The 27,470-nt window shown below is 30.0% G+C and overlaps 1 protein-coding gene across 3 annotated transcripts in view; it reads left to right on the top strand.

The window, feature by feature from the left end:
* LOC129952620 (diuretic hormone receptor) overlaps positions 1-27,470 on the top strand; it is a 122,566-nt gene that overhangs the window by 47,852 nt on the left and 47,244 nt on the right. For all 3 annotated transcript variants that reach the window (XM_056065336.1, XM_056065335.1, XM_056065337.1), the window contains exon 2: positions 22,321-22,579. In XM_056065336.1, the coding sequence (XP_055921311.1) occupies positions 22,321-22,579 (259 nt within the window). The remainder of the gene's footprint in view (positions 1-22,320; positions 22,580-27,470) is intronic.

Genomic DNA, 27,470 nt, shown 5'->3' with positions numbered 1-27,470 from the left:
TTTAACTTCGAGACTTACAATTATTATTTTTTTCTGATACTATGGACAAAAATCTGCAAAGGGTTTCATCAAAGGACACAATTTTAAACTTAAATTGTAGTGAATTTATTTACCTTACCCCTTCAAGGTTAAAAACACCAACAAACAAAAAAAAACATTATAAACTAAAAAATCAGAATTACAGGATTTAACGGAAAGAGATCTTCTATTCAAATGGAAAAGTTACTGCACTACAACCCTTATATATATTGAGTTTCTTCAAAACTAGTTTTAAAATGTTTTCGAGTTCTACATTTTTAGGGAATTTGATTTCATTTAAATGTCAATACAATAATAATTATTGTTCAAAAAATATTTTGATATAATTAACATCTACACAACATTTTTGGAAAACTTTAAATATCAAAAACCTTGCTTGAAATCTAGCATGTAAGACATGTTTCAAAAAAGTTTAATTAAAAGCGCTCAATATATATTTATGTATAATTGTCTGACAAAATTGAAAAAAAGTCAATATTTTCGTTTTGTTTCCAAATGTTTAAGTCAAAAATCTTTTTTTGTGTCAATTTTTGAAAGAGTGGGTCCCCGCCTCTGCCTGTTTGTCCTCGCTGGTACATCCCAAACTATGAGATCGGTTGAGTTCATGCTTTGTAACTAAGGACTTAAGCCCATTATCGTTATTAGTGTTGTTTGTTCTTTTTTGAGACCAAAAATAATAATAGTACCCAAACCAATTTATTGGTCAAAATCTCAAATTAGAATTTTCCCAAAAACGAACCGATGGATTTTTTATAAATTATATCTATTTTTTACTTGCGACATATAGGAACTATATGGCAAGTTTTGCATTCGTGCAAAATTTCGAACTCGAGATTTTAATCAAACTTGATATTACGATGGTAGAGAAGTCGAAAAAAGTGGGTCCCGCGATTCCGTCCGGTCGGTTTTGTCTGTCTGTCCACGCTCCCACAGCCTAAACCATTGGGTCGATTGAGTTCAAACTTGGAAGTTAAGGTTTTGAGCAGATTCGCATTAGGCGTTTTTTTCATTTTTTTTTAAGATCAAAATTAACAGTGGCCACCATACAATTTTTTTGGTTAAAAAACGAAAATTCGAATTTTCTCAAAAACAAACCGATAGATTTTCTTTAAATTTTCTCTAAAATTTTATTTTTTAACTTGGCTTCTTTTAATAAGAAAAACAAATTTTTGTATTGCTCAGGAAAGGTACCGCTCATACAACCGTTATTTTGTTTTTTAATTTTCTCAGCAACTTATGAACCGATTTCAATAATTTTTTTTCTGAATGAGCTCTTATATTGCCTTAACAATATTTGATTATCAAAAGTGCAATTTATTATTGTTTGGATTTTAAAAAAAATATTGAATTTTATTTTTTCAAAATTCGATATCTCAAAAACGGGTCAACATTTTTTTACGAAATTCAAAAGTAAAGCGTATATTAACAACTTCTAAACAACTGCGTACCAAAAATATTTTTAGAACAAAATTTAAAGATTTTATATATAAAAAATTAATTTAAAAAAAACCGCTCTAACGATTTTCAAAAAAAAATTTTGAAAAATCAAATGTTTTTTTATTTATAAAATGGCATTTAAATTTTTGAAGACAAACTTATTTTTCGGGCAAAATTTTAAATAGTTTTTTTTTTTAATATTTTAATTGTGCATGAGCCCGATCGAGCGCATTATTTTAACAAAATTGTAATTACATTCTTAGCTTTTATCTAAATTAGTGCATTTGGTACATATTTATGTATTTTTATAATTAAAATTATTGTAAATACCAACGATATGGCCGCCCATGTAGCGCAACTGTAGAGGATCAACGAATATGATATATTTAATCAACAATCTATTTTAAAGTGTCTATCAAGAAGTATTATATTGGTTACTTTGTGTATGTGATTTTAAAATATTATTCTTTACGAATAAGGTTGTTTCACACATGATTTACTTTCCTTCGCCTATATAAAAGAATAAATACTTAGTACAAGTTAAAGAAACGGTCCAGAAAGAGTATATGTATTTTCTATTAGAATCACTTTTTCAACGTATACACATTATACCTATTTATAAAGGTATTACGTACAACTTCTACAACTACTGCTTACGTGTCACTTCATAACTAAAATCCAAAACGCACAAGAGCATGACTGTAAACAACACATGAATAGCAATTTCTTGTACCTGTTCGTATGCTTGTTATTTTTTTAAACTCTAACAAATTAAATAAACTGAACATAAAAACTCTATGTTAGCGCTGAAAACTTATAGTAAAGAAGGAATGTAGTATGAACCTTTTGGCTACCAATAACATTCCTTCATTATCATCATAAACATGTCCTTATCTATCTATCTGCATAAAGCTAAGCACACCAATGAACTATTCTTTATTCGTTTTAGACATCTACCTGATACCTAACTACACAACCAATAGGCGATCGCTTTACAATTTAAACATTCATGGTCTGCCTCTTTCTTATCTTATTTGTTTTCCATCCTGGTTCTTCTAATATGAAATTACAATAAAGCTCTATCTAAAGGAAAAAAGCTTTGAAGGAACAAGTTGAATCTATATGAATCGCATCGTAGCTTTATACATAATAGAAACTTTTTTCATATACAAAGATCGTACTCAAGTAAAAGCAGACTTACGAATGTGAATCAAAACAAATATCGGTAAAAGATCCTAAACAGCTGACGAAAGCATGCAAAAGTTTGTTTCATCCCCTTATTAGATACAATATTAAGCCATTTTGTTTGTTATATAAAGTGCATTGATATAAATAAAACAAAAACAAATTCATCAACCTTCATATGGAAGCCTTTTATGTGAAAACATGTACAAGGATAGACTCAAATAAAATGAAGGAAATTGTGTTGACTTTTTGGGTCGAAAATTAAGTATCTCCCTTATTGTGCTTATGGGAATGCAAATAATATTTTTCTCTCGCTCCCGCTGAATTTCTCCACTTTCGATACTAACGCCACGCCAACGACTCTGCATCTGCATCTTATCACCCTAAAATTTTCTGCTCATCAGAGTACTATCGTTTTCAATATGTACAATTGTACATAATGGCATTTATATCTTTGAAGACAAACTTATTTTACAGGTATATTTTTAAATCTTATATAAGTACTTTTTTAAACATACTCTTAGCATACAGGAGCAAGTTCGTGCGACCAAGTCGTGCATTTTATTTTTCTTAATTTGGCTTCTATCAATAAACAATAAGCAATACTTTTGTATAGAACCAGTCAATAGAATTCATTTTTTTCAAATTTTCTCAAGAACTAATGAACCGATTTCAACAGTTATTTTTGTCTTAATAATATTTGATGATCAAAAATGGCGTTGTTTTTTTAATTCTTAAAAAAGTATTAACTTTTTTAAAACCTTTAAATAGCCGCATATTAAAAATATTTTGAGAATGTTTTTAAAAATTTGTATTTAAAAAAAAGGCTCTGAAGATTTTGAAAAAAAATTGAAAAATTAGAATAAATCCAATCCAACGTGCACTTTATTTCTTACTATCGCATTGAATATTTAGGTCCACTTTCAGTATCTTAAGAAAAAAGAGGCTGGGATGCGACCCACACTGATAACTTCATATCCCATCTGTCGTTAGTCTTGCTTAAAAGTTTGTAGGTTTTCGTGTTGGTTTAAAAAAGTTGTCAGTTGAAATATTTTTAAAAATTTTAAAATTACCTTATATAAAAAAATAGTTTAGCTTGAAAGTCTAGTTTTGTTGAATAGATTTTTATCCGAAACCAATTTTTTACCAATGATAAGATTAATGAAATTAATTTGAGAAATGTCAAGAACCGAACATGAATTTTTACCAATTTTTTATTAAAAAAAAACTACTGAATATCGAAAACAATACGAGTATTTTAAATAATAAAAAAGTTTGAAAACAATTAATTTTATTTTTTCAAAAGCTATTTGAGTCACAAATAAAATTTTACGAACTTTTAGTATTGTTTTTTTGTTAGGTTTTTATTTTTTGTAAAAAAAAACTGTCGATTCGATTTTTCTCAAAATTTAAATAAATAATGACAACAATATTTTAAAAAAAAATAAAATTAGTTCTAAGCCAATATCTCAAATTTTTGCAAAGATATTTCAGTCGAAATTCAATTTTTACCAACTTTGAGTATTGTTTTTTTAGGTTTTTATTTTTTACAATAAATACTGTCAATTCGGTTTTTCTCAAAATTTTACCAGATGTTAAAAACGTTTTTTTTCGTTCCACAAAACTGTTTTGGAGATAAAATCATTTTGTATTCGTAAAATTTTGGATGTGACAAATTTTTTGTTAGTTTTTTTTTATTTATAAAAAATAATGCTATATTTATACTTTATATTTATCTATTTTAACCTAAAAATTTATTATTTTATTTACTTTTTATAAAAAAAATAATAAAACAAATCAAAAAATGTTATAAAAAATTGATAAAATGTTTCTTCGACTCAAATATCTAGACGGTAAATCGACCTGGAACAAATTAAACGGTAAATTTAACCTAAAGACCGAGAAAATTAGGGTTTTTGGGTATTTTTTACAAGAAATACCAGAATTACATAAATTGGGTCTTATTAAAAATATCAGACTCCTAAAAATAATTTTGGTTAAGTCATTAATTTCAAATTTCAATAGTTATGGAAAAGCGTTTTTTTTCGATGACGTCTTTTTTTAGGGTCAACAGTCAGGCTTACAGCTTTTATAACTTCTAAATTATAATTATTAAATAATTGCTCTTATTTGTGTATATCAAGTGCTAAAAACGCACTTACAATTTTTGAGATGTTTTGAATTTTGGTCAAATTCTTACAAATTCTCACGTAATTGTTTTTAAAAAAATAAGGCAATATAAAAAAATGGTGAGTTTTCCAAAGATTTACTTTCAAGTCGATTGGATGAAAATTGTCCGAGTCATAAGTTCGATAAACATGAAAAAAGGCTCCAATGTGATAGATGCAATTGAAGTTTGGATTAGTAGAAAATTATAAGTAATTTTGCAATATCTTTAATAATCTTTTGGCAAAGCATTTTTGAGATCCTAATAATTTAAAAATCGATTTTTAAATTTAAAACCCCTTAAAACCAAAGAACAATCATTTTATTAATAACAGTTATTATAAAAAAAAAGTCAATTCAAAGATTGTATCCGATGCCATTGGTGGTAGCCTACAATTATCTGGAATCAATATTATAAATTCAATTTTAAATATAATAACAGCTTTTGGCAACCTTGTTTTGCATTTTATCATATCTTTTTTTTTAAATACCATAATCCTGGCATTGTCAAAGAAAAGCTTTTTGCCCAAGGGAATACAAATAATTGGGGCATACTTCTAGCATGACAAATTATTTAGTACTTAAGTGGGTAAACTTCAATGCTTCCTGAAGCATCGTTTACCAATGAGTTAAACTTGTCATACCCTGACGCTTGTTATCATAGAAAATAATTGTACAAGTATTTTTTCATAAAATTTTTGAATCGTTTTTATCCCTCGAAGGATTTTTTTTATTATTATTGAAATATGTATTCATAGGAATAGAATTCTGTATGTCTTTCTGTAAGTGCGACAGAGATGTGATTATTTTATTGACATTTATTTTTAAATATTCTTAAAAACTGACCATCGGATTATTTCAAAATTTTGAGAATATAATAACAAAAACATAGCTTAGAGACGTACATAATATGTACATGTATTTAATTGCTTAACAAAGAATTTTATTTTAATCAGAAAGTGTACGAGAAGCTTAAAATGTATGAAACAAATTCTAAAATTTGGAAATTTTATACATGTACATTATTAAAAGTAATATTTAAGAATTAACTTAAAACTATAAAAAAATTCAACAAATTACACGAAATAGTAGTATAGTTTTTGTTCTCACATATTCTCGGAACTTTTATTCGTGGAATGTTTGTTTTTTTAATAAAAAACTATTTTCCTGAAACGAGTTTAACATGTTGAATTTCATTTATAATCTTATTCTATTTTTACATAAAATTAATTTCGGAATTTATGGCCACGAGGAAGATAAGAATCAATTTTCATCAAATTAATTTCCAAATAAATGCCAAACAAAATAAAATTTACCTTCAATTTATCAACAATATGTATATATTCTCTTATTGTTAATATAGAATTAAATTAAATATTCAATTCAGCTTAAATACATTTCTAAAAAATAACATTCCACAAAAAAGAGTTGTTTTTAATACGACAAAATTCATCACACTCATCAAAGTTATCATGTTAAATATATTTGAATATATAATATTGGGAATAGCTATCTACATAAACTTATTTGAATTCGCCATCAAATATTCGTTTTGACACTAAACAAAAACAACAACAAAACATCCCTATGGGACTTTCTAAAACTACCAATTAATTTATTTTGCGTTTGCATATTTAAAAAAAAATAAGGGACAGTTTTTCAGTTCAATGGAATATGCCATATGAATCATTGAATATTTTAAGGATTAAATGAAAAGTTTATATATGAATTTTATGTGGTCTATTAAATATTCGGAACAAATGTTGATGGATGGAGAAGAGTGGGTTTTTATTTTGTTGAATTTGAATTTAAGTGAACACACGATATTTTCTCTCAAAAAAAAAGTTTTTTTTCTGTCCCCTTGAGGCTAGCTAACTTTTGAAACATTATTCAGATAATTGCTTAACAAAAAAATTGGAATAAAAATAAATCTTTTTTAATTCTTAAATGAAGCCATCAGGGGTTTATATGGCTAAAACGTTGTTTATTGAATTATAATACACAAAAAAATAATTTAATTTGAAAAGTTCATGACTCCTGTTCATCAAATGAGTTTTTCAGTTAAGCATCGAAGTATATATTGACAAAAAAAACATTGTCTTTGTGTTTAAATTGAAGCAAGTCAAACATAAAATTAGTCAAATTAACCTCGAAAGTATAAAAGTTCTCCTAATGAATGAAATTTAGTGTTGAACTTTTTTGTTTGTTTAATGTTAAGAACACGGTTTTCATTCATGACATTGGAAAATTTGTGCAAATTGACATTGTGCACAGAAATATTATAGGTAGGTCTAGAATTCGTGTGGTGGTATCATCAGAGACGTGATTGTGTTCCTTTGTGTCTTTGAGGTATTAAAATTGCGGTTGATGTTTATAGCATTGATACTTTGCTAAAATGACAGTAAAATTTTGTGCTAATTGGAAAATTTTTTGTTTGAAATCTTTTGGTCATCAAATATCATTTTAACAATTTGATGAAATTCATCAGAATAAAGTTAGGACATTGATGAACATTTATCGAGGAATTTATTCTACAAATTCTAAGCAAACATTTAATAAGCTGGCAGGGAAAATTGGTTCATATAGATTAAAATAAGAGGTTTAGTTTTGAATAGCCTGCTATTCAGCTAGTTGTCACTTTGACAAGGTTAAACGACATCATTACTAACAATGAAATAATACACGCTACAATAACGCATATTGCTAGTGAAAGTAAAACCCGTGAAAAGGTGGATTGGTCATTTCTGGCGAAGAGTATGCAACAAAGTTAGTGTCAAATAAAAGTTAAAATTAAGCTCGCAGTATAAATCATGGGATTAATTTGTTGAAGAAGATGAAATTAGGCACTCATATCAATCTGTCGAAAATGTATGTATTTTAGCATAAAATATAAGTGTCCCTGGTCTATTGGGCTCTTAATGAATATTTCAATATTTTCCTGTTTATTACAAGGAATTTGTCTACAAAGTGAATGAAATTATAAAAGAAAATGTAAGGTTTTGAAAATTGGTATACGTTATATACGTTGATACCAAAGAAAATGTATGTTGTTGTTATTCCTTAAAGATATTTCCGTTTGAAAGGCAGCACAAGAAAATACCTTTTTAAAAAACTAAAATACAAATATCTCAAAACAAATGTACATGGGAAAAAAAGAATTTGAACTTACAATTTAAAATCTTATAATCATTCATTTCATTAGATATTAAAATTATTATTTTTAACTTCCCATATGAAGTTATTTTAAACGGTCATATTTTTTGATTTAAAAATGTTGACATTTCTCGACGTTTTAAAGTGCCTAGAACTTAAATAAAATAATTGGTTCTTAAAGAGCTATCGATGTTTGCGTTCGTAAGAAGGTTCGGGAATCTTTTTTCTTCGCCTGTATCTCAAGACCTACAGAGATATCAATTAAAAAAAATAAGTTCTACAGATATAGGAACTATGTGTACATGCATATATGGCAAGTATTGCATTCGTATTTGAACTCGAGATTTTAATCAATGGTAAAAAACAGGGTGGGATGCAACCCACACCGATAACTTCTCATCCTGTCTGTAGATTTGTCTTGCTTAAAAGTTTGTCTATTTGTACCCGTATAAATTTTTACCAAATTTGCGTACTACCTTTTGTAGATTTTATTTTTTATGAAAAAACGGACTATTGGATTTTAATATAAAAATTACTGAATATCGAAAACAATATTTTCTGTGAAATAAAATAACTTTGAAGACAATATTTTTAATTTTTGAAAAGCTATTTGAGTCGAAAGTAAATTTTTACTTAGTTTTAGTATTGTTTTTTTTAGATTTTTTCAATTCCATTTTTTTCAAAATTTTATCGAATGTTAAAAATAATATTTCTTATAAGATAAAATTAGTTTGAAGATATTTGAGTTGAAAATCAATTTTTACCATCTTTTGTTAATTTTTTTTTTATGTTTTTAATTTTTTGAACAAAAACTGTCAATTCGATTTTTTCAAAATTTTAACTGAACGTTGAAAACAATATTTTTTATAAAATAAAATTAGTTTGCAGCCAAATGCTACAATTTTTGAAAAGATTTTTGAGTCGAAAATCAATTTTTACCAATTTTTATTAATTTTTTTTAGGTTTTTATTTTTTTGTAAAAAAACTGTCTATTCGATTTTTCTCAAAATTTTACTGAATGTTAAACGAATATTTTTTATAAGATAAAATAAGATTGGAGCCCAAATTTCAAGTTTATGAAAAGATATTTGAACCAATATTCAATTTTTACCAATTTTGAGTTATGTTTTTTTTATTTTTATTTTTTATACAAAAAAATTGTCAATTCGATTTTTCTCAAAAATTTTTCAGATGTCAAAAACATTATTTTTCGTTGCACAAAATTGTTTTGGAGATGAAATCATATTTAAGTCTTAAAATTTTGGAGGTGACAAATTTTTTTCAGTTTTTTTGATTTATAAAAAAACAGTTAAATGGAATTTTTCCAAAAAAATATACTTGTTTGGTATCACATTACAGTTTATTATATACAATTTAATTCAAGTCTCTAGCGTTTTTGGTTCGTAAGATATTTAGGGTTAACCAAAATTTTCACCTTTTTTAAAACTGTTATGGTAAAAAAACCACCCGCGTAATTCTCTTGAGGGCCCTTTCTGCATCTTTCTGCCTTATTATCTGTATAACAAAATTTATTTTAAATCGATATCTCTTCTGGTTCTTAAGCTATGTAAGACGAAAAAAACGTCACGAACGTACGGATGTACGAACGTACGTACACACGCATGCACAGACATCTTCCTAAAAATCTTTTATTTCGACTCTAGGCACCTTGAAACGTCGAGAATGTAAAAACTTTCAATTTGACAAATCGGACCCATTACAATAACTGCCTATGGGAAGTTAATAAGTCGAAAATCGTGGTTCTATCGATTCCTTCCTTTGTCTGTCTGTCTGTCTTCGCCCATACAGCCCAAAGCATTAGGTCAATAGTGTTGAAACTTTGAAATCAAGATCTTAAGCCAATTCGAGTAAGGGATTTTTCTGTTGTTTTTTTTTTTAAGACTACAAATTACAAGCAAGGTAGTACCCGTGGCATGATAGTTAGTGGGTGGGAATGTCATGCCAAAGGTCTTGGGTTCTATCCCTGCCCATGCTATATAAAGTTTTTTCACTGGTACTGCCTCTTGAAAGGTATTGACAAATTCTCCAAGAGTAATTTCTGTCATGAAAAGTGCTTTCAAAAATTAGCCCTTCGGATTCGGCATAAAACTGTAGGTCCCCTTCACCTTTTCAAAAACGGACCGATTGATTGTGTTTTTAATTTTCTCTAAAATTTTTTTTTTAACTTGAGTTCTTTTAATAATAGAATATTTTTGGGAGGTACTCAACTTACCTCAGTAGAATTCTTTTTTTTTGTTTTGTAGTTTTCTCAAGAACTAAAAACCGGTTTTAATAATACCGTCATCATTAAATATGATGAACGAAAATGTCATTGTTTTTTTTTTTTGTTGATATTTAATACATTTTTTGTTTCTCATTTCGATATCTGGGTCAACTATTTTCTTACGAAATTAAAAGCTGTGTATTAATAAGCTCCAGCTAATTGCATCCTAAAACTATTTTAAACTCAAATTGAAAAATTGTATTTACGAGTATGCAAAGTTAGTTAAAAGACACCGCTCTAAAGATTTTCAAATACAAATTTTTGAAAGTTAAGGTTTTTTGATAAATCAAAATGCATTTAAATTTTTGAAAACAAGCTGTTATTGCAGTAACATTTTTCAATTTTAAAATGCATTAAATATTTTTAAACAGGCGCTTTGGATACACGAGCAAGTTCGTGCGGCACAGTGGTGCATTGTATATTTGTTATAGCAATTTAAAAAAAGTACAAAATTGGTCGTCCCTAAGTATCACTCCAACCAATAACGCGAGTGGCTTAAAAAATTGTACATTATACGTTGTGACGTAGTACTTAATTGATATAGATTCGATAACAAAAATCTGAAGAAAGGAATAATTGTCACATCGAATAATGTTATAACCTCCAAAATAATTGTTTGCATCAAAGAATCGAAAAAATACTATTAATAGTTGGTAAACATTTATTTTCAACTCCAATATCTTGGCATCCAATTAATGTATGGCCTTCAAACTAATTTTAATTAATGAAAAATATTATTTTTAACATTGAGTCAAAGCTTTCCAAAAATCCACTTGTCAGGTTTTTTTTTATCTACAAAAAGTACTGCATATTACTGATAGAAAATTACGTTCAATTCCAATACCTTGAGAATAAATAAAGGTATTGTTATAGATATCATTTTACTCCATGGACAATTTTGTTGTTCACATTAGATATTGTTTTTAAAATAATATGAAAAATAAGAACTTTGCTATTCAATGCTACTGAAATTGGTTTTTGACTAAAAATCTCGTTATCAAAAACAGATATTGAAATCAAACTTATTTTATCAAAAAGCAACATTTTGTTGTCAGCTGTAAATTTAGTTTTTTAAATACATCTAATTGACCTACAAAATTAAAAAAAAAACTCATATACAAATATTTTTGACTTAACAACACTAACACTTTTGGCCAAGGCTCCGTATTAAAATAGGTGTAACCTTTGAGGTGTTGGGACAAATTCGTTACGTGAAACATCAAAACCAATCCTCTGGCTTAATAAAAACTGAAAACCTTGTTGACAAGAATCCATGTTTTTAAATTCCTTGCCAATCTGTGGACTTACTACAGCCATAATTCCCATATTTACACCCCAAAGGTTACGTTTGAATTTTTGCATTTAGGGTTTGAATGTACAAAATAATTGTTGACAACAAGGACTCTCTATCCTAAACGCGTCATACAGCGAAACAATCAGAATTTTGTGGGGAGACTTTCCTGGTCGTGTTACTCTTCAAAGAAATTATCAAACTTAGCCACCAACATTTTGTGTCTTTAAACATTCTTCCCCTTTACATTGAAAAACCAACTCTATTTATTAATATGCATATTTAGTTATAGCAAGGAATCTCAATAAAAAATTTTCTATTTCTAGAAATGCGTCTAAATCCATAAAAATGTTTTTATTGCACAAATTCGATGGCACTTTTTTAAACAAACAATAAAATAGTACCGCGAAAAGTATGGTCAACACCAAGGACGTGGCTTTCATTTAAATTATGTTTTATGTGTACCTTTAAAACTATGTATGTACATAAAGCAACGAATTCTATAAAAAAAGATATCAAACTTAATCTTGAATTTCATCCTTATTACAAATGTGTCTACATACGCCCCTGTTTATATCAATCAAAAGTCAAGTATAAAAAAATGCTTCTATTTCCAAGAAACAAATCACAACAAATCTAATACTCGATAAAACATTCGAAAGGAATGCCTTTCAAGCGCCTTTATTCTTTTGTGATTAATTGTACCAATCTATCAACATGTCAACAAAAAACCATTAATATATTACATATGTTTGTATATATATACTACATAAACATAACCATTATAATGCGTGTTCAAGCTATCATATACATATATTTATTCATTTTATAACCAAACGTTTCATATCAGTATCGAGTATATCTTTATCATGTTTATTATTCACAACAGCATTTCCGGCGTTATCGATCCCTTAGAAAACCCACACATTTGACCAATTTAATAATAATTATCGGAAAAAAAAAACCAAAACATGTCTTCACCATTTTGCTGAATTAAATGTAATGGCTATTTCCTCTTTTTTAAATAAGCATTAAATTGTTTCCTTATATTTTGAACTAACATAAAAAAAAATATAAATAAGTTCAATAAGGCTTTCACATCACGAAAAGGTCCTTTTTATTTGAAATAGGCTATTTTTAAAAATAATTGGTGGTAGTTTTGAACATAATGTTTGCCTTTTTGTTGTTTAAAACATGATTTTTAGCTTATTTGAAATATTAGCTAATATATTATTAGTATAACAATACTTAAGCCCTTTATAGTCTTTTTTGTCTCAGGTTAATGACAATTTATAGCCAAAAGAAATTCATAAACAGCATTAACAGCAACAGCAACAAAATCACTGAATAATAAATAAGGTTAATTTGAAGGCAATGACAAGATGGCCCCCAAAGGCAATCGAATTTAACATTTTTTTACTTCAAATAATGATGTTTTATATTACCAAAGGGAATTATAATTAAACAGGAGATTATTTTTTGTTTGTGATTATTATATTGTATCTTGTTCTTCTCAGTTTTTTTTGTTTTGTTTTTTCTTTAAGATCCAATGGGATAAAAGAATAAATGAAGAGAACCAATAAAACACGATATATTTATTACGTATACGCCAGAGTGTACTTTGATTAAAATAATAGCTGGATATAAAATTTTAAGCACTTGCAATTACACAATATATTTATTTACAATGATGAACATTTTGGTGTAATTTTGGTTAATTTGTTTTCTTTTTTATTTTATTTTTAATGAAAAAAATTATTGTTAGAAAAAAAGAGGTAAAGACATCGTTATAAAGAAAAGCTTATTTGGTATATTATTGTTTTTCATTAAATTCTGTATTGACAAGATTTGTAGAAAATATCATTAAGATAACCACAGTTCTTTAAAAAGCTTTTATATTTCATTTGAATTTGTCTTTTACAAAATAAAAATGAAAAAATAAGAGCATGGTGCATAATCATTTATTTTTACAATTGCGACTCATATAAAATGATTATAAAGTAAGATATTAAACTCATTGATAAGATAGATGGATAAATAAATTTTATTTTCTTAAAAAAGTGGTTAGAAAAACAAGATTATGCTGGTGTTCAAAATAAGTTTGGACAATAACTTGTTAAAGTTGCCTATCAGGTTAAAACTTTACTATTTATATTTTTGCTTAGCTTTAATATTCTTTTTTTACACTTCAGAATTTCAGAAAGTAGTAAGCTTATAGCAAGCGTCAAACTACGATCAGAGGCTCATCATAAGTGCATGTGTTAGTTGTTAGTAAAAAATAATACAAATATAGCCTAACACACGCACAAAATACAAAACAAAATTAGCATTTAAGTATTACAGAACAAAAAATTACGATAGTGGAGCACTGGTTCTAAACAATGATTTTAATCCCACCTTATTTAAATTTAAATCTATCGATGAACAGTTTAAGTTATATAAAATGCTCATTCGACTTAAAGCTTCATTCTTGCCATAGTTAGTTCTATGGAAGTCAATATGTATAAAATCAAACGTGCGCAGGTGATGAGTTCCGCCCCGGTAATTCAAATGTACACAAGATAGCAAATAAGGTGCATCAATTTCACCATTAATGAGTTGATGAAAAAATACTAAGTCATTATTAACACGCCTTTGATGGAGAGATTGCATTTGAAGAAGTAGAATACGATGTTCATAGGGAGGCAGATCATAGGGATCTTCCCAAGGAAGACCTTTTAGGGCAAAGCAAATGAAATTATGTTGAATTGATTCAATTCGTTTTATATGAATTTCGTAATAGGGAGTCCATACCTGCGAAGCATATTCAAGATGAGGACGAACATGGCAATTATACAAAGAAAGGGTAACATAGGGATCATTGAACTCCTTTGCCCAGTTTTTTATAAAACCAAGCATAGAACTTGCCTTATTAACAATAACATTAATGTGATGTGTAAACTCTAAGTTGGAACAGAAATGTACACCTAAATCTTTAAATGTAGAGACACGACAGAGTTTTTGCTGTGATATACAGTAGTCAAATACGTTACTGATTAGCTTTTTAGTGAAAGTTATAGTCTGGCATTTTAAAGGGTTGAGTAAAAGGCTATTTTTCCCACACCAAAATGTGAAACTATCAATGTCGGCTTGTAAAAGAATACGATCATGGTTTGACTTTATTATTTTGAAAATCTTCATATCGTCAGCAAAAATAAGAAGTTCACTTGACCGTAGACATGACGATACATCGTTAATAGACAGGATGAACAAAAACGGGCCAAGATGGCTTCCCTGGAGAACACCAGATTGAGCAACAAAAGGTTCAGAATGACAATTTCTAAATTTTACCTCGTAGGATCTGTTTTCAAGGTATGACTTAATCCAAGCTAAGAAAAATGGTGGAAAACCAAGAGCCTTAAGTTTAAATAAAATAATTCCGTGGCTAAGTTGGTCAAAAGCTTTAGAGAAGTCAGTGTATACACAGTCAACTTCATAACCTTGTTCTAAAGCGTTTGAACATATGTTTGAGAAAGTGAGGAGATTAGTAACGGTTGATCTTTTTTTCACAAAACCATGTTGCTGTTCGCAAATGATATTTTTACTAAAATATGCTTTAAATATTATATTCATTTACAATTAAGTTGCGATAATTAAGAGCATATTTTAAGAATTTTTATAGATTTAAATAAAATTTGCCATTCAGTATTTGTAAAACCTCGGTGCAATTAATTGTATCAGCTCCTAGAAATAATCTCTGGTATGAATTGAAAAAAAAAACACAGAACGCAACCTTGTTTAACGCCTTTGTTCGTTCCGTTAATTAGAGGTACAGGTTCCATCCCAGACGGCGGCAACTGTATCTTGGTATGATAATTTGATAATTTTAACCATTTTCATCGAGATGCCCAATGTACTACGTTTGTGAATTGTGAATAAGAGCTTCTCTGTTAATATTGTCGAACGTAGCTTTTAAGTCTACGAATCAAGAATAAAGTTTCTCTTTCGTGCTTAGTTAAAGCTGAATAAGACATGAAAGATTAAAAATCTGATTAATAGTACTATAATCTTTTCGATATGCATGCTGGTATTCATTGAGTATATTATTGTTTTCGATCCAATTAGTAAGGTGGTTTAGGAGAACTGAGGTGAATTATTTGTAGAGGGTATTTAAAAATTAAAGCCCCCGGTAATTAGATACAAAACCACCTTTTGAAGAGCGTAAAAATAATTGATTTTTTGAATAATGTTGGTATTGTTCCTGTTTTGTAGATTGACTCCACCAAATTATGAACCTCCCCAATAAAAGAATTACTCGCATTTTTATAAAACTCACACGGGATGCCGTCTATACTCGGAGCTTTGTTTTTTTTTTTTGAAGATTCAATCCGAATCTTTTACTTCATTCAAATACATTTTTTTTTTTCAAAGGAATATTCTCGTCTGCTTAATCGATCTGATTTAAGGGAGTTTTCAAAGACATGAACTCGAAAGCAGTAATTTGGGTTCCAGTATTCTTAGTATTACCGCGTATCCCTTTGGACAGTTTCCACCAATCTTTTGCTGTGGTAATACTTGCGACTGGACAATAAATACATTGGTGGTAGGAACGTTGTTTTTATAGTTTTTCTGCTTGCTTCGAGATTATTTTTCTGTAAATGTTAAGAAACTTTAGTGAAGATTTTCGAGCTTTATGACAATCCATGTCAAACCAGGGTTTCTTTCGCTCAAACTTGATATTGGTATTAATAGGGTTCCCGTATGCTGCATAGATACACTCTTTTAAGGAGTTGCATCGTTTTTCGACACTATCCAAAGGCAAGAGTTTTTGTACAGCAATTTCATCAATTTATTCTGTTCATGTATTGAGCGCGTCGATTGGTGAACCATTTAAGTCGTGGTATCAACAATGAACTATTGGAACTTTGCGTATCTTCAAAAGCTTTAAGACCTAAAACTATTGACATGTGGTCCGAAAAATTTATACTATCAATTGAGAAACTGGTATACATTTCCAATGAACAGTATGAAGGGCAGCAGTAGTCAATAACTGATGCTGCCCTAGTTGCCACAAAAGTAAACTCTCCAGTTTCATTGCCAAAGCCTTTAAATATAAATGCACCGATGTCTTCCAAAACTTCACAAAACATATTGCTGTTGCTGTCAGTAACAGTATCTTTTGAAATGCTCACTTCAGTAATAGGCTGTGATACTCGGGAATCTGCTGTTAAGATCTCCCATAAGTATAATGTGGTCTGATTGAAATTCATTAAAGAAAGTTTTTAATTTTACGAAATCAAGCATTAAATGACCGCAGTCTAAATAGATAGGGACCAAATTTAGAATAGATCCCTAAAAGTTGCATTGCAAAAAGAAGGTATCATGTACATTGAAGAATTTCAGTTGGTATGTGGATTCAATAGATTTACGGAATCCATATAAGCATCCTCCAATAGCACTGCCAAAGCTAGATGTTTTTGTAGCCTCAATCTTGTATAGTTTAAATTCTTTAAAATAAATTTCATAATGACGTACAATGCTCTGATAAAACAAAAGCTTCATACAAAAAGAAAATATCAAATTTACAAACGTATTTAATTAAGTTACATAAAATAGTTTTATTAACAAGACCAGCTATATTATAAGACAAGAATTGACGGACGTTTTTAAGCTAATAGTTATTTGGGTTATTTTCGTTTGGGTGTTGTGTGTTTGTAGGAGTATCCAGGATGACAATATAATTTAAGTCTTTTCTCAAAAACTTACTCAGAAATTGTCTGTCTTTTTCGTTAAAGGCTCTTACGTTCATCAACCAAAAGAGTTCAGCGTTTGATCTCAATGAGGAGCATGCTATCTAGCTTTAAGAAGGAATCTTTTTATCTGGTGAAGGAGGTACTGCTCAGTGTCTTAAAATGTTTGAATTTTAAAGTTTTCTAGTGTAAATTTTATTTCAATTTTTTAAATAGATAAATCAATACGAATATAATAATAACCCACTTGTAAGCACAGCCTTTATAAAATTAGCCCTTACTTGGTTTATATTTTGATGAAACAAAATATAAATCACAAATTTACATAAAATTTATTATATAAATGAATAACAACAAACAAAATAAAAACTCATAAAATCAAACATATGTTGTTATGGGTTGTTCTATTCTAAAATGTTCTATATGCATGCATGAAACATGAGCCCGAAATGTCTAAGATAAATAATAATTTTGTAAACAAGAAATGATATAAATATAAAAGGTTCAACCCTTAAAACACAAAACACAGATTGTACAGCTCAAGGTTATAAGCCACGACGACGAGAACATGATAAAAGTTTTCTTCCCATATTTCTAGGGCGACACACCTCATTATAATTTCTAACTAAAATGTTTCGTGTTGTATGCGGTATACGAAGTAGCATGTTTTGCCTCAAGGATTTTGAATCCTCTGCTAATATTATGAGTATTTAACCAAAAATTAATGGGTTCATATTATAACACACACACAACACATGTTGCTTTTGAAGGAAAGCACAGTTTGCGTTTTGATTTTATTTTGTTTTGATAACATTTTTTAAAAGCATATATTATCATAATTTAAAGAAATATTCTCGGTCTATGTTTTTCTTATGTTCAGTAACAAAACAAACGGAAACCAAGGATCACTTAAAATAGAGTTTTCCAAAAAAAGATTTAATTGGTGTAATCGAATTATTTAAAAAAAGAAGAAGGTATTAAAAAGATGTTCCATTTTAAGTAATGGCGTAGTTTAAAATTCCCAAGAGTCAGAAAATGACAGCTTTAAAAGTACTAGCGCTGAGAAACATTTTATTGGAAGACCCTTCATTATTTGACTTTTGCCGATATCTTTATAAATTAAGAGGCTTGGGTATAATTGATGCCCTTAAATATTTTATCTTGAAAAAAAATATTCATTTTATAAAATTCTCAGGATTTGGTCTGTTTTAAAAAAAAAAAATAGGATTTTATAAAATGAATTTGTTGGCTTTCAATAAAAAAAAAAAGAGGCTGGGATGCAACTGTCGATTTGTCTTGCTTAATAGTTTGTATGTTTTCGTATTGGGTTAAAAAAATTGTCAGTTGACATACAAATTTTAAAATTCTCAACAATATTTTTTATATAAAGAAATAGTTTAGTTCAAAAATCTAGTTTTGTTACATATATTTTTAGTCGAAAACAAATTTTTACCAATTTCAGTAGCATTTTTAAAATTTTCATAAATTGAATTAATGCAATTAATTTGGGAGATATTAAGAACGGAACATTAATTTTTACCAAATTTGAGTACCTTTTTTTTGTAGAATTTATTTTTTTATGAAAAAAGGACTGTTGGATTTAAAAAAAACTAATGAATGGCCAAAGCAATATTTTCTGTGAAAAAAAAGTTTGAAGACAATATTTTTAATTTTTGAAAAGCTATTTGAGTCGAAAGTAAATTTTTACCAAGTTTTAGTATTAGGTTTTTATTTTTTGTAAAAAGCTGTCAGTTTTATTTTTCTCAAAATTTTACGGAATGTTGACAATAATATTTTTTAAAACATTAAAGTAGTTGAAAGCCAATATCTCGAAGTTTTGAAAAGATATTTGAGTCCAAAATCAATTTTTACAAACTTTTATAAATTTCTTTGTTTTTATTTTTTGCACAAAAACTGTCCATTCGATTTTTCTCAATTTTTTTCCGAATGTTGACAACAACATTTCTTATAAGTTAAAATTAGTTAGAAGCCTTTATCTCAAATAGATTGAAAAGATATTTGTGTCGAAAATCAATTTTACTAACTTTTGTAAAAATTTCTCTTAAGTTTTTATTTCTTGTAAAAAAAACTGTCTATTTTATTTTTCTCAAAATTTTTTCAGATGTTAAAAACGTTTTTTTCGTTGCACAAAATTGTTTTGGAGATGAAATCGTTTTTATTCGTTACATTTTCAAGGTGACATTTTGTTTTCAGTTTTTTCGATTTATAAAAAAAAAGACAGTTAGTTGGATTTTTTACAAAAATATACTGGTTTGTTATTACGTTACAATACATAATAAAAAATGTAATTCAAGCCTCTAGCGTCATTGGTTCGTGAGATATTTAGAGTTAGCGAAAATGTTTACCTGTTTTCAAACTGCTATGGTAAAAAGACACCTACGCAATTTTCTTGAGATCGCTTTCTGCATATTTCTGCATTATCATCTGTATAACAAAATTTATTTGAAGTCGATGTCTCTACTAGTTCTTGAGCAATGGACGACGGAAAAAACGTTGCGAACGTACATACACACGCACGCACAGACATCTTTCTAAAAATCTTTTATTAAAACTCCAGGGATCTTGAAACGTCGAAAAAATTTCAAAATCTACAATTTGACAAATTGGACCCATTACAATAACTTTCTATATTTTTCTGGATTTTCTCGATTCTTATACAATTGAGTTATGGTAGTAAGGGTTCTAAACTGTTTCTTTTGATGAATCCTAACACTAGATTGGATTTATTTATGATATGGTCAATATGAGGAAGAAAAGAAAGCTTAGTATAGAGGATAACACCTAAATCTTTCTTTTGTTCTACACGGTCAAATATAGAATTATCAATTTGATACTAGTGAAATATTGAAGAAATCGTACGGAAGAATGACATAACTTGGCATTTTGAAATATTAAGATACAAGGAGTTTATATTACACAAATCTGGCAATATTTTAGTCATCATTTAAAAAAAAAAACAATCATCAAATCATCAACAATATAGTTTAAGATCGTCCTCAAAAAGAAGACACTGAGAATTTTGAAAAATTTTGGGAACATCGTTTACAAAATTCAGAAACATTAAAGGGCCTAAGTGGCTACCCTGAGGGACACCAGATGGAACGAATATTTGATTAGATTGATATTCATCAATCTTAAAGACTTGAACTATCGATGTTAAATAAGATTTCAACCAATCCAGAAATTAAGAATGAAATCCCAGTTTGAAAAGTTTGTGTAAAAGAATATGATGATTAACGCGGTCAAATTCTTTAGCAAAATCAGTAAAAATTGTATCAGTTTGACGATAAGATTCAAAATTATTTAAGATATAGTTAGTCATCCTCCATCCCTAACAACAGTACTCGCACCGAGGAATAGTTGAGAGTTGTAAGTAACTAGACCCTAGTTCTCAAGGGACTGTTGCACCACCCAATTTATTTCTATTTAGTTAGTCATTAATGTAAGATTAATGGTTGTAGATCTTACAGATATAAAGCTGTGTTGGAAATCGGAAAAAAAAATCTTTTTTATTGAAAAGTGAGCTTGTCACAGACTAATTTCTCAAATAACTTAGGAAAAGCAGATATTTAGCTAATTGGTCTATAATTTCTAATTTCATGTTTAGATTCAGATTTAAAAATTAGTTTAAACAATATTTATTTAAAGAAAATTTTAATCAAATGACTAGCTTACTTCATCTTATTCTGATGTTGAACTTTTTTTAGCATTATTTTACTGGACAATACGCACGTTTGTTAAAAACGGAATATCCGATTACATGTAGTTTAGTCGTAGTTGAGAGGATTAATGCTTTCATAATAAAAACTTTGATTATATCTGACCATTTTATATTACCAATGATAACCTTAAATTTTGGATATTTTACTATTCTTATACTCTAAGTGACCAAAACCTAAAGAAACATTAAAATCTCTTACTTCATGAGCTACATGATTAGATGATTCTCCCTCTTTTTATATACGTAGTACACAATTTTGTCCTTTTTATTTTCGAGAAACATAAAATATCCTCTTATGTCTACAGTTCTTGCTAGAAACCCAAGAACTAAAATAGAACGATCACACCAAAGTTAATAATAGACTAAGCTTTTAGTGTACAACAAACATGAAAGTGGTTAGAGACCATACTCATTGAGACTATTTGCCCTTATAGAACTCAACTATTTGTTGATCTTTCCCTATTAATACAAACAACCTTTACATATCTACAAAGTGTACATATTATAAACCTATTTGTTTTATTCAAATTAATTTACAATTTGTAACTTAGATTTGCAAGCACAGAATATATTTACAAACAGACCATCTTAAAAGGACAATAACTGTATTCAAAGGACATGTGTGACAGCTTATAAACACCAAACAACTGCTGATGTTCTGTGTTCCTTTTGCCATTATAGTTTCAATATTTGTTCAAAACGCTCACAGAAATATGTAGGAGTAGGAAGATATACTCATAGATACATAAAAGTGTTTATCTATATGTATATTGTGTCTATGTTTAACTTTGTTTCTATAGTTAGAGTACACACAAAAGCACTGACAACATGTGTGTCCTTTCATAATCCCTAGGCAACAAAACGTAAAATACCATACCAAGAGCCTGTCAGGCTACAGCACAGGACGAACCACCTAAAGTTTTGTGCTTGCAGATTTTTCTCATATTTTTCATGACATTGATGGAATGCCATAAACTCTTCACGTACCTACATAACTCCACTGGCAGGGAATATGTTTCTGGAAACATGACGAGCAAGTCAAAAGCCAGCTCTATGCTTTTGCCAATATCATATTTTTGATATAGAATCTTATGCTGTCTTCTATGTGTATATCCTTTGGGAAACTCTTTTTCTTAATATAGAAAATAATGAAAGCAAAAATAAACACATCTAAAGTGGTTCCTTATAAAGGAAATTCCTTCCATTTCCATCCACATCCTATTTAATATTTTGGTCAAACAGGAAATAATTTGTTTTATATATTTATTTTCTGTCACTTTCTTTCTTTGTGCAGATAACTACAGTGGCAGAACAGGGCGGTGGTGATACAAACGCAACCCATTTAACAGCCGATGAACTTGATGCTATTAATCAGAGTGTAGAGCTACAGTGTATAGTGCAGGAGCACGTTGAATATTCGTTATACGGTAATTCCAGTGAATTTTGTTCGACATCATTTGACTCGATCTTATGCTGGCCTCGGACACCACGAGGGACATTAGCTGAATTGCCCTGCCTTGATGAGTTTCAAGGGATTCAATATGACAGTACACGTAAGTACGAGTGTTGTATCTATGAAGTATGATATTTCAAAAACCTACCCAGACGACAAAAGATAACTATGACCTAATTGAAAATGAAAGGGGTTACCGTACTGACTAACTATGACAACTCAACAAGACTACGACGAAAAGACGATGATGATGATGATGACGAGGATGAGGCCGACGAGACCCAAACTCTTTGGGGTAATAAAAAAGGGCATTATTTATAAAGGAGGTGTGTATATTTGATGAAGAAACGAAGGTAAATACACACAACTTGCAAATATAATATAGTTTACATTACTAACAAGTTCAGTCAGTAAGCAAATAATTTAAGGACTTTTGTCATAAAAAAAGGTTCTTGATATTTCAAAAAAATACATTTTTGGCATTAAATGTTTAACCAAAGAGCAAAATGATAAGAAATTTTATGTTTTCATGTTCGCATGAGTTGATGAAAATTTAAATTGAAAAATAAATTGAAAAGAAGAGCACAGCTGCGAAGCCGCACGTATTTATGCACACTTGCCAGGGGTAGGAAAGGAGGTAAATAAAAAAAATAAACTAAACTTTGTTAAAGCAATAAGGTTGCACTTCAGTTCATTCAACGTTCGTCTGGAGTGGCAACCAAAAATAAAATGCAACAGAAAAGAAACTAAAAGACAATGACACTTGACTTAATTCATAATAAAAAAGTGATTAAAATTTCCTTTTGGTGTCTTTAAAAACTATGGTATGATATTTTTTTAATAATTCAAAAGAATAGCTGAAGTTAAAGCTTTATTGACCCGGTGTATTTGTAAAAAGGCAATATTTTTACTTCCTTTTGAAGACATTCGAGTCAAAATGTTTCATTCTACCTAAAAAATATTATTTTTCAAATTTGAATGCTTCTTTTTTGGTTTTATTGACTTTTGCCACTTCATTTGAAATTATTGTGATTTTTAAAGTCCGGCTTTCATATCTCTTTGTTAATATGAATTATTAAAATTGAAAACCTCTAGCAAAAAATAAGTTTGTAATTGAAGGACTGATTTTTCCGCTAACACCAACAGAAAAAATGAGATGGGGGAGGTAACAAAAGTTGCAAAATAAAAATAAATTACTAATTTCGCAAATTAACTCCAATATCTATCTCGATACCTGAATAACTTCAAGTCTACTCAAACTATTTCTTTCGAAAAACGTTCTAAAAAGAGAGGCTAGGCTGCAACGCACACCAATAACTTCACATTACGTCAGTCGATTTATTTTGCTTAAAAGTTTGTCTATGTGTATCAATTTAACTAATTTGCGTACTATTTTTTGTAGATTTTATTTTTTTGAAAAACGGACTGTTGGATTTTAATAAAAAAATAACTGAAAATCGAAAACAATATTTTCTGTTAAGTTTGAAATCAAAATTTTTAATTTTTGAAAAGCTAATTTTTTTACCAAGTTTTATACATATTCTTTTAAGGTTTTTATTTTTTGTAAAAAAAACTGTCAATTCGATTTTTCTAAAAAAATTTCCAACCGTTAGTTAAATTTTTTTCAAAAATATACACGTCACAGTATATTAAATAAAATTTAATTCAAGTCTCTAGCGTTTTTGGTTTGTGAGATTTTTGGGGTTAACCAAAATGTTCACTTTTTTTTAAACTGCTATGCTAAAAAAAAACACCCTCGCAATTTTCTTGAGAGCCATTTATGCATCTTTGTGTTGTGCATTATTATCTTACTTACTTACCGTCGTCGTTTCCTGGAGGCGCTACAGTCCGGGGCGGACCTGTCTAGCTAGCTGTCTCCAGTTTCGCACGCCAAGTTGTTTGTTGTACAAATCGTCGTTTTATCTTCTCCTCCATTCTCCATCTATGCATATGGGACCAAAGATCACCCGAAGAATTTTTCTCTCGTAGCATCCCAAACTCTTTCAACTTTCTTTGACAGGGTCCAGGCCTGAGCGCCATAAATGAGAACCGGAATGATGAGTGTCTTATAGATGGTGATTTTAGATGCTCGTGAGAGGATTTTACTTCTCAATTGCCTTCTAAGTCGAAAGAAGCAGCAATTTGCAAGAGTTATTCTTCGTTTGATTTCAGCGCTGGTGTCGTTGTCTGTGTTTATAGCGGTGCCTAAGTTAGACAAAATCCTTTACTACCTCGAAGTTATAGCTGTCCATGGTGACGTTTTGCCCAAGACGTCGTTGTTCAATGTCCTTTTTTGATGACAGCATATACTTGGTCTTGCCCTCATTGACCACTAAATCCATCTTCTTCGCCGTAATGTCCAAAAACGCTCCACTGACATCACGCTTTGATCTTCTAATTATGTCAATATCATCTGCGTTTCCGAGTAATTGGATGGATCTTTGGAAGATTGTGCCTATAGTGTTGGCGGTTGAGTTTTGCAAAATTCTTTCCAGAACGATATTGAAGAAGTCGTATGACAGTGTCTTGTCTAAAACCTTTTTTGACATCAAATGCATCGGTCAGATCTTTTCCGACCTTGATAGAGCAGCGTGCATTCTCCATCGTCATTCTGCACAAATGAATAAGTTTGACAGGGATGCCAAAACTAGACATTGCTCGGTAGAGCTTTTCCCTATAGATGCTGTCATACGCGGCTTTAAAATCGATAAAGAGATGGTGGGTATCGATTTGAAGTTCCTGGGTTTTTTCCAAGATCTGCCGTAGTGTGAATATTTGGTCGATAGTGGACTTTCCTGGTCTGAAGCCACACTGATAAGCACCAATCAGGTTGTTGACGAATGGCTTCAGACGTTCACATAATACGGCAGAGAGGATCATATATGCAATGTTAAGGAGACTGATGCATCTGTAGTTGGCTCAATTTAGAGGGTCTCCTTTCTTATGTATCGGGCACACTACGCTGAGATTCCACTCATCGGGCATTCTTTCTTCCGACGATATTTTGCAGATGACTTGGTGTATGCTCCCTACCAAGTCATCGCCTGCTGCTTAAAATAATTCGGCAGAGATGCCGTCGACTCCAGCAACTTTGTTTGACTTCAGTTTAGATATAGCTATCTTCACTTCGTTGACGTCGGGTAGGCGGAATTGTTGATCTGCGTTGCGTAGATTGTGTGATTTTATTTCCCTTACAACGGAATTCGGTTCGTGCTCGCCGTTATTTAATTTGGAGAATTTGTCTATCGATATTCTCAAGATAGACTGCGGTTCTACCACGATGTTCCCCTTATCGTCTTTACAATCTTCGGTTTGTGGCTGGTACCTTTGGGAGGTATTTTTTACGTTCCTCTATCTCTATCTCCTCGATCGCGCGCTTCTCATGCTCTCTTTTTTTCCATCTAAGAAGCCGGTGTTCCACTCTCCTCTTCTGCTCGTAGAGCTCGCGATCAGCTTAGGTCCTGGTATGTCTGTTGTTGCGCTGCGTGCGCTTGCCAGCATTCGTCGTCAAACCAGGGGTTTCGCTATTGTCGCCATGTAAAACCTAGCATTTCAGAGGTGGCATCTCTGATGGCTGCAAGGCAATGTTGCCACTAGTTTTCAATGCTTAATGCAGGCAGCAAAGGACTTCTTAAGAGGTTATTAGAGACTCGATCAGAAAAGGACATGTTAATCTCTTGCGATTGTAGCCGTCTAACGTCGAAAATTCTCACAGTACTTCCTTGTTTTGGCTTGGATCGGGATATCCGTAGCCGTACCTTTGTTACAATGAGTCAGAGGTCCGAGTCAATGTTGGCCCCTCGGAATGTTCGGACATCCTGTATACTGGAGAAGTGTTGATTGATCAGGAGATTTTCATGTCCCCTTGTAGATATTGAGATGTGTGAACTGCGTACTAGCTACCAGAACGGCTCGCCCCGCAGCGAAATTGATCAGTGTGATGTGCCACGTTCTCTTCCTAGCTTATCGTTAAAATCTCCTTAAACAAATTACATGTCTTGTCCAAGAACTCGAATAATATGTCTTTGGTGTCTTCATCTTTCTCCTCTGTTGGGGCATTATTTTTGTATAACAAAATGTATTTGAAGTCGATATCTCTACTGGTTCTTAGCTTTGGACGACGAAAAAACGTTACAAACGTACGGACGGATAGACGTTCGATCGTACGTACACACTCTATGGACTTTGAAACGTCTAGAAATGTCAACATTTTAAATTTGACAAATCGGATCCATCACAATAAATTCTTATGGGAAATTACTAACCAATTTCAAAAATTTACTCCAATATCTAGCTCAGAACTTGATTAACTTCAAGTCTACTCAAACTATTCCTTTCGAAAAACATTTCAAATAAATTCCAAATCAGAAAAACAACAGATAATCGAATTTAATCAGTTTGTCTTAACTTTATGTTCATCAGTTCATGCTGTACTAACCAACCTTGGTGAAGGAAGTTTTCTACCAATCTATCAAGTTTTAACAAACCCTATGAAAATCCCCTTCCAACTGAAGCTCTGTAAAACTAGAATTATCACAATTTAATTTCAAAATTGTAATGATGCAGAAATGTATTGTTCTTTTATTTCTAATTTAGTGCTTGGTTCAAAAATTACTTGTTGGCATGTATCCGTCATCGATTACTATTTGTTTGTTTTTTTCAAAAACACCGAGTTCAAAACTCACACTTCAACGCGTTATATTTAATTTTTTTTAACATCAAAATTTAGTTGGGATCAGAGCAATAAATACCTCCATCATTAAATTTTGCAAAAGTTTTGTTTGGTTTCAGCTTTTCAATTTAAGTTTTTGGGGTAAGGCCTTAAAAAACCAATTTGAAATTTTGAGAAGAACGGGAACCCAAAAATAACCTTAAATCCACTATCATTAGTTTTAAAATTTTAGTGTAGTTAAGAAATTCTCCAAAATTTTCAGCTTTTCGATTTGATTTTCGAGTCTTATTGTTTTAATAATTTTACCTCAAACGATCTT

The sequence above is a fragment of the Eupeodes corollae genome, chromosome 3 (assembly GCF_945859685.1).
Source record: "Eupeodes corollae chromosome 3, idEupCoro1.1, whole genome shotgun sequence".
Lineage (NCBI taxonomy): Eukaryota > Metazoa > Arthropoda > Insecta > Diptera > Syrphidae > Eupeodes > Eupeodes corollae.
Note: the sequence above shows the minus strand (reverse complement) of the source record. Positions and strands in the feature narration are given on the sequence as shown.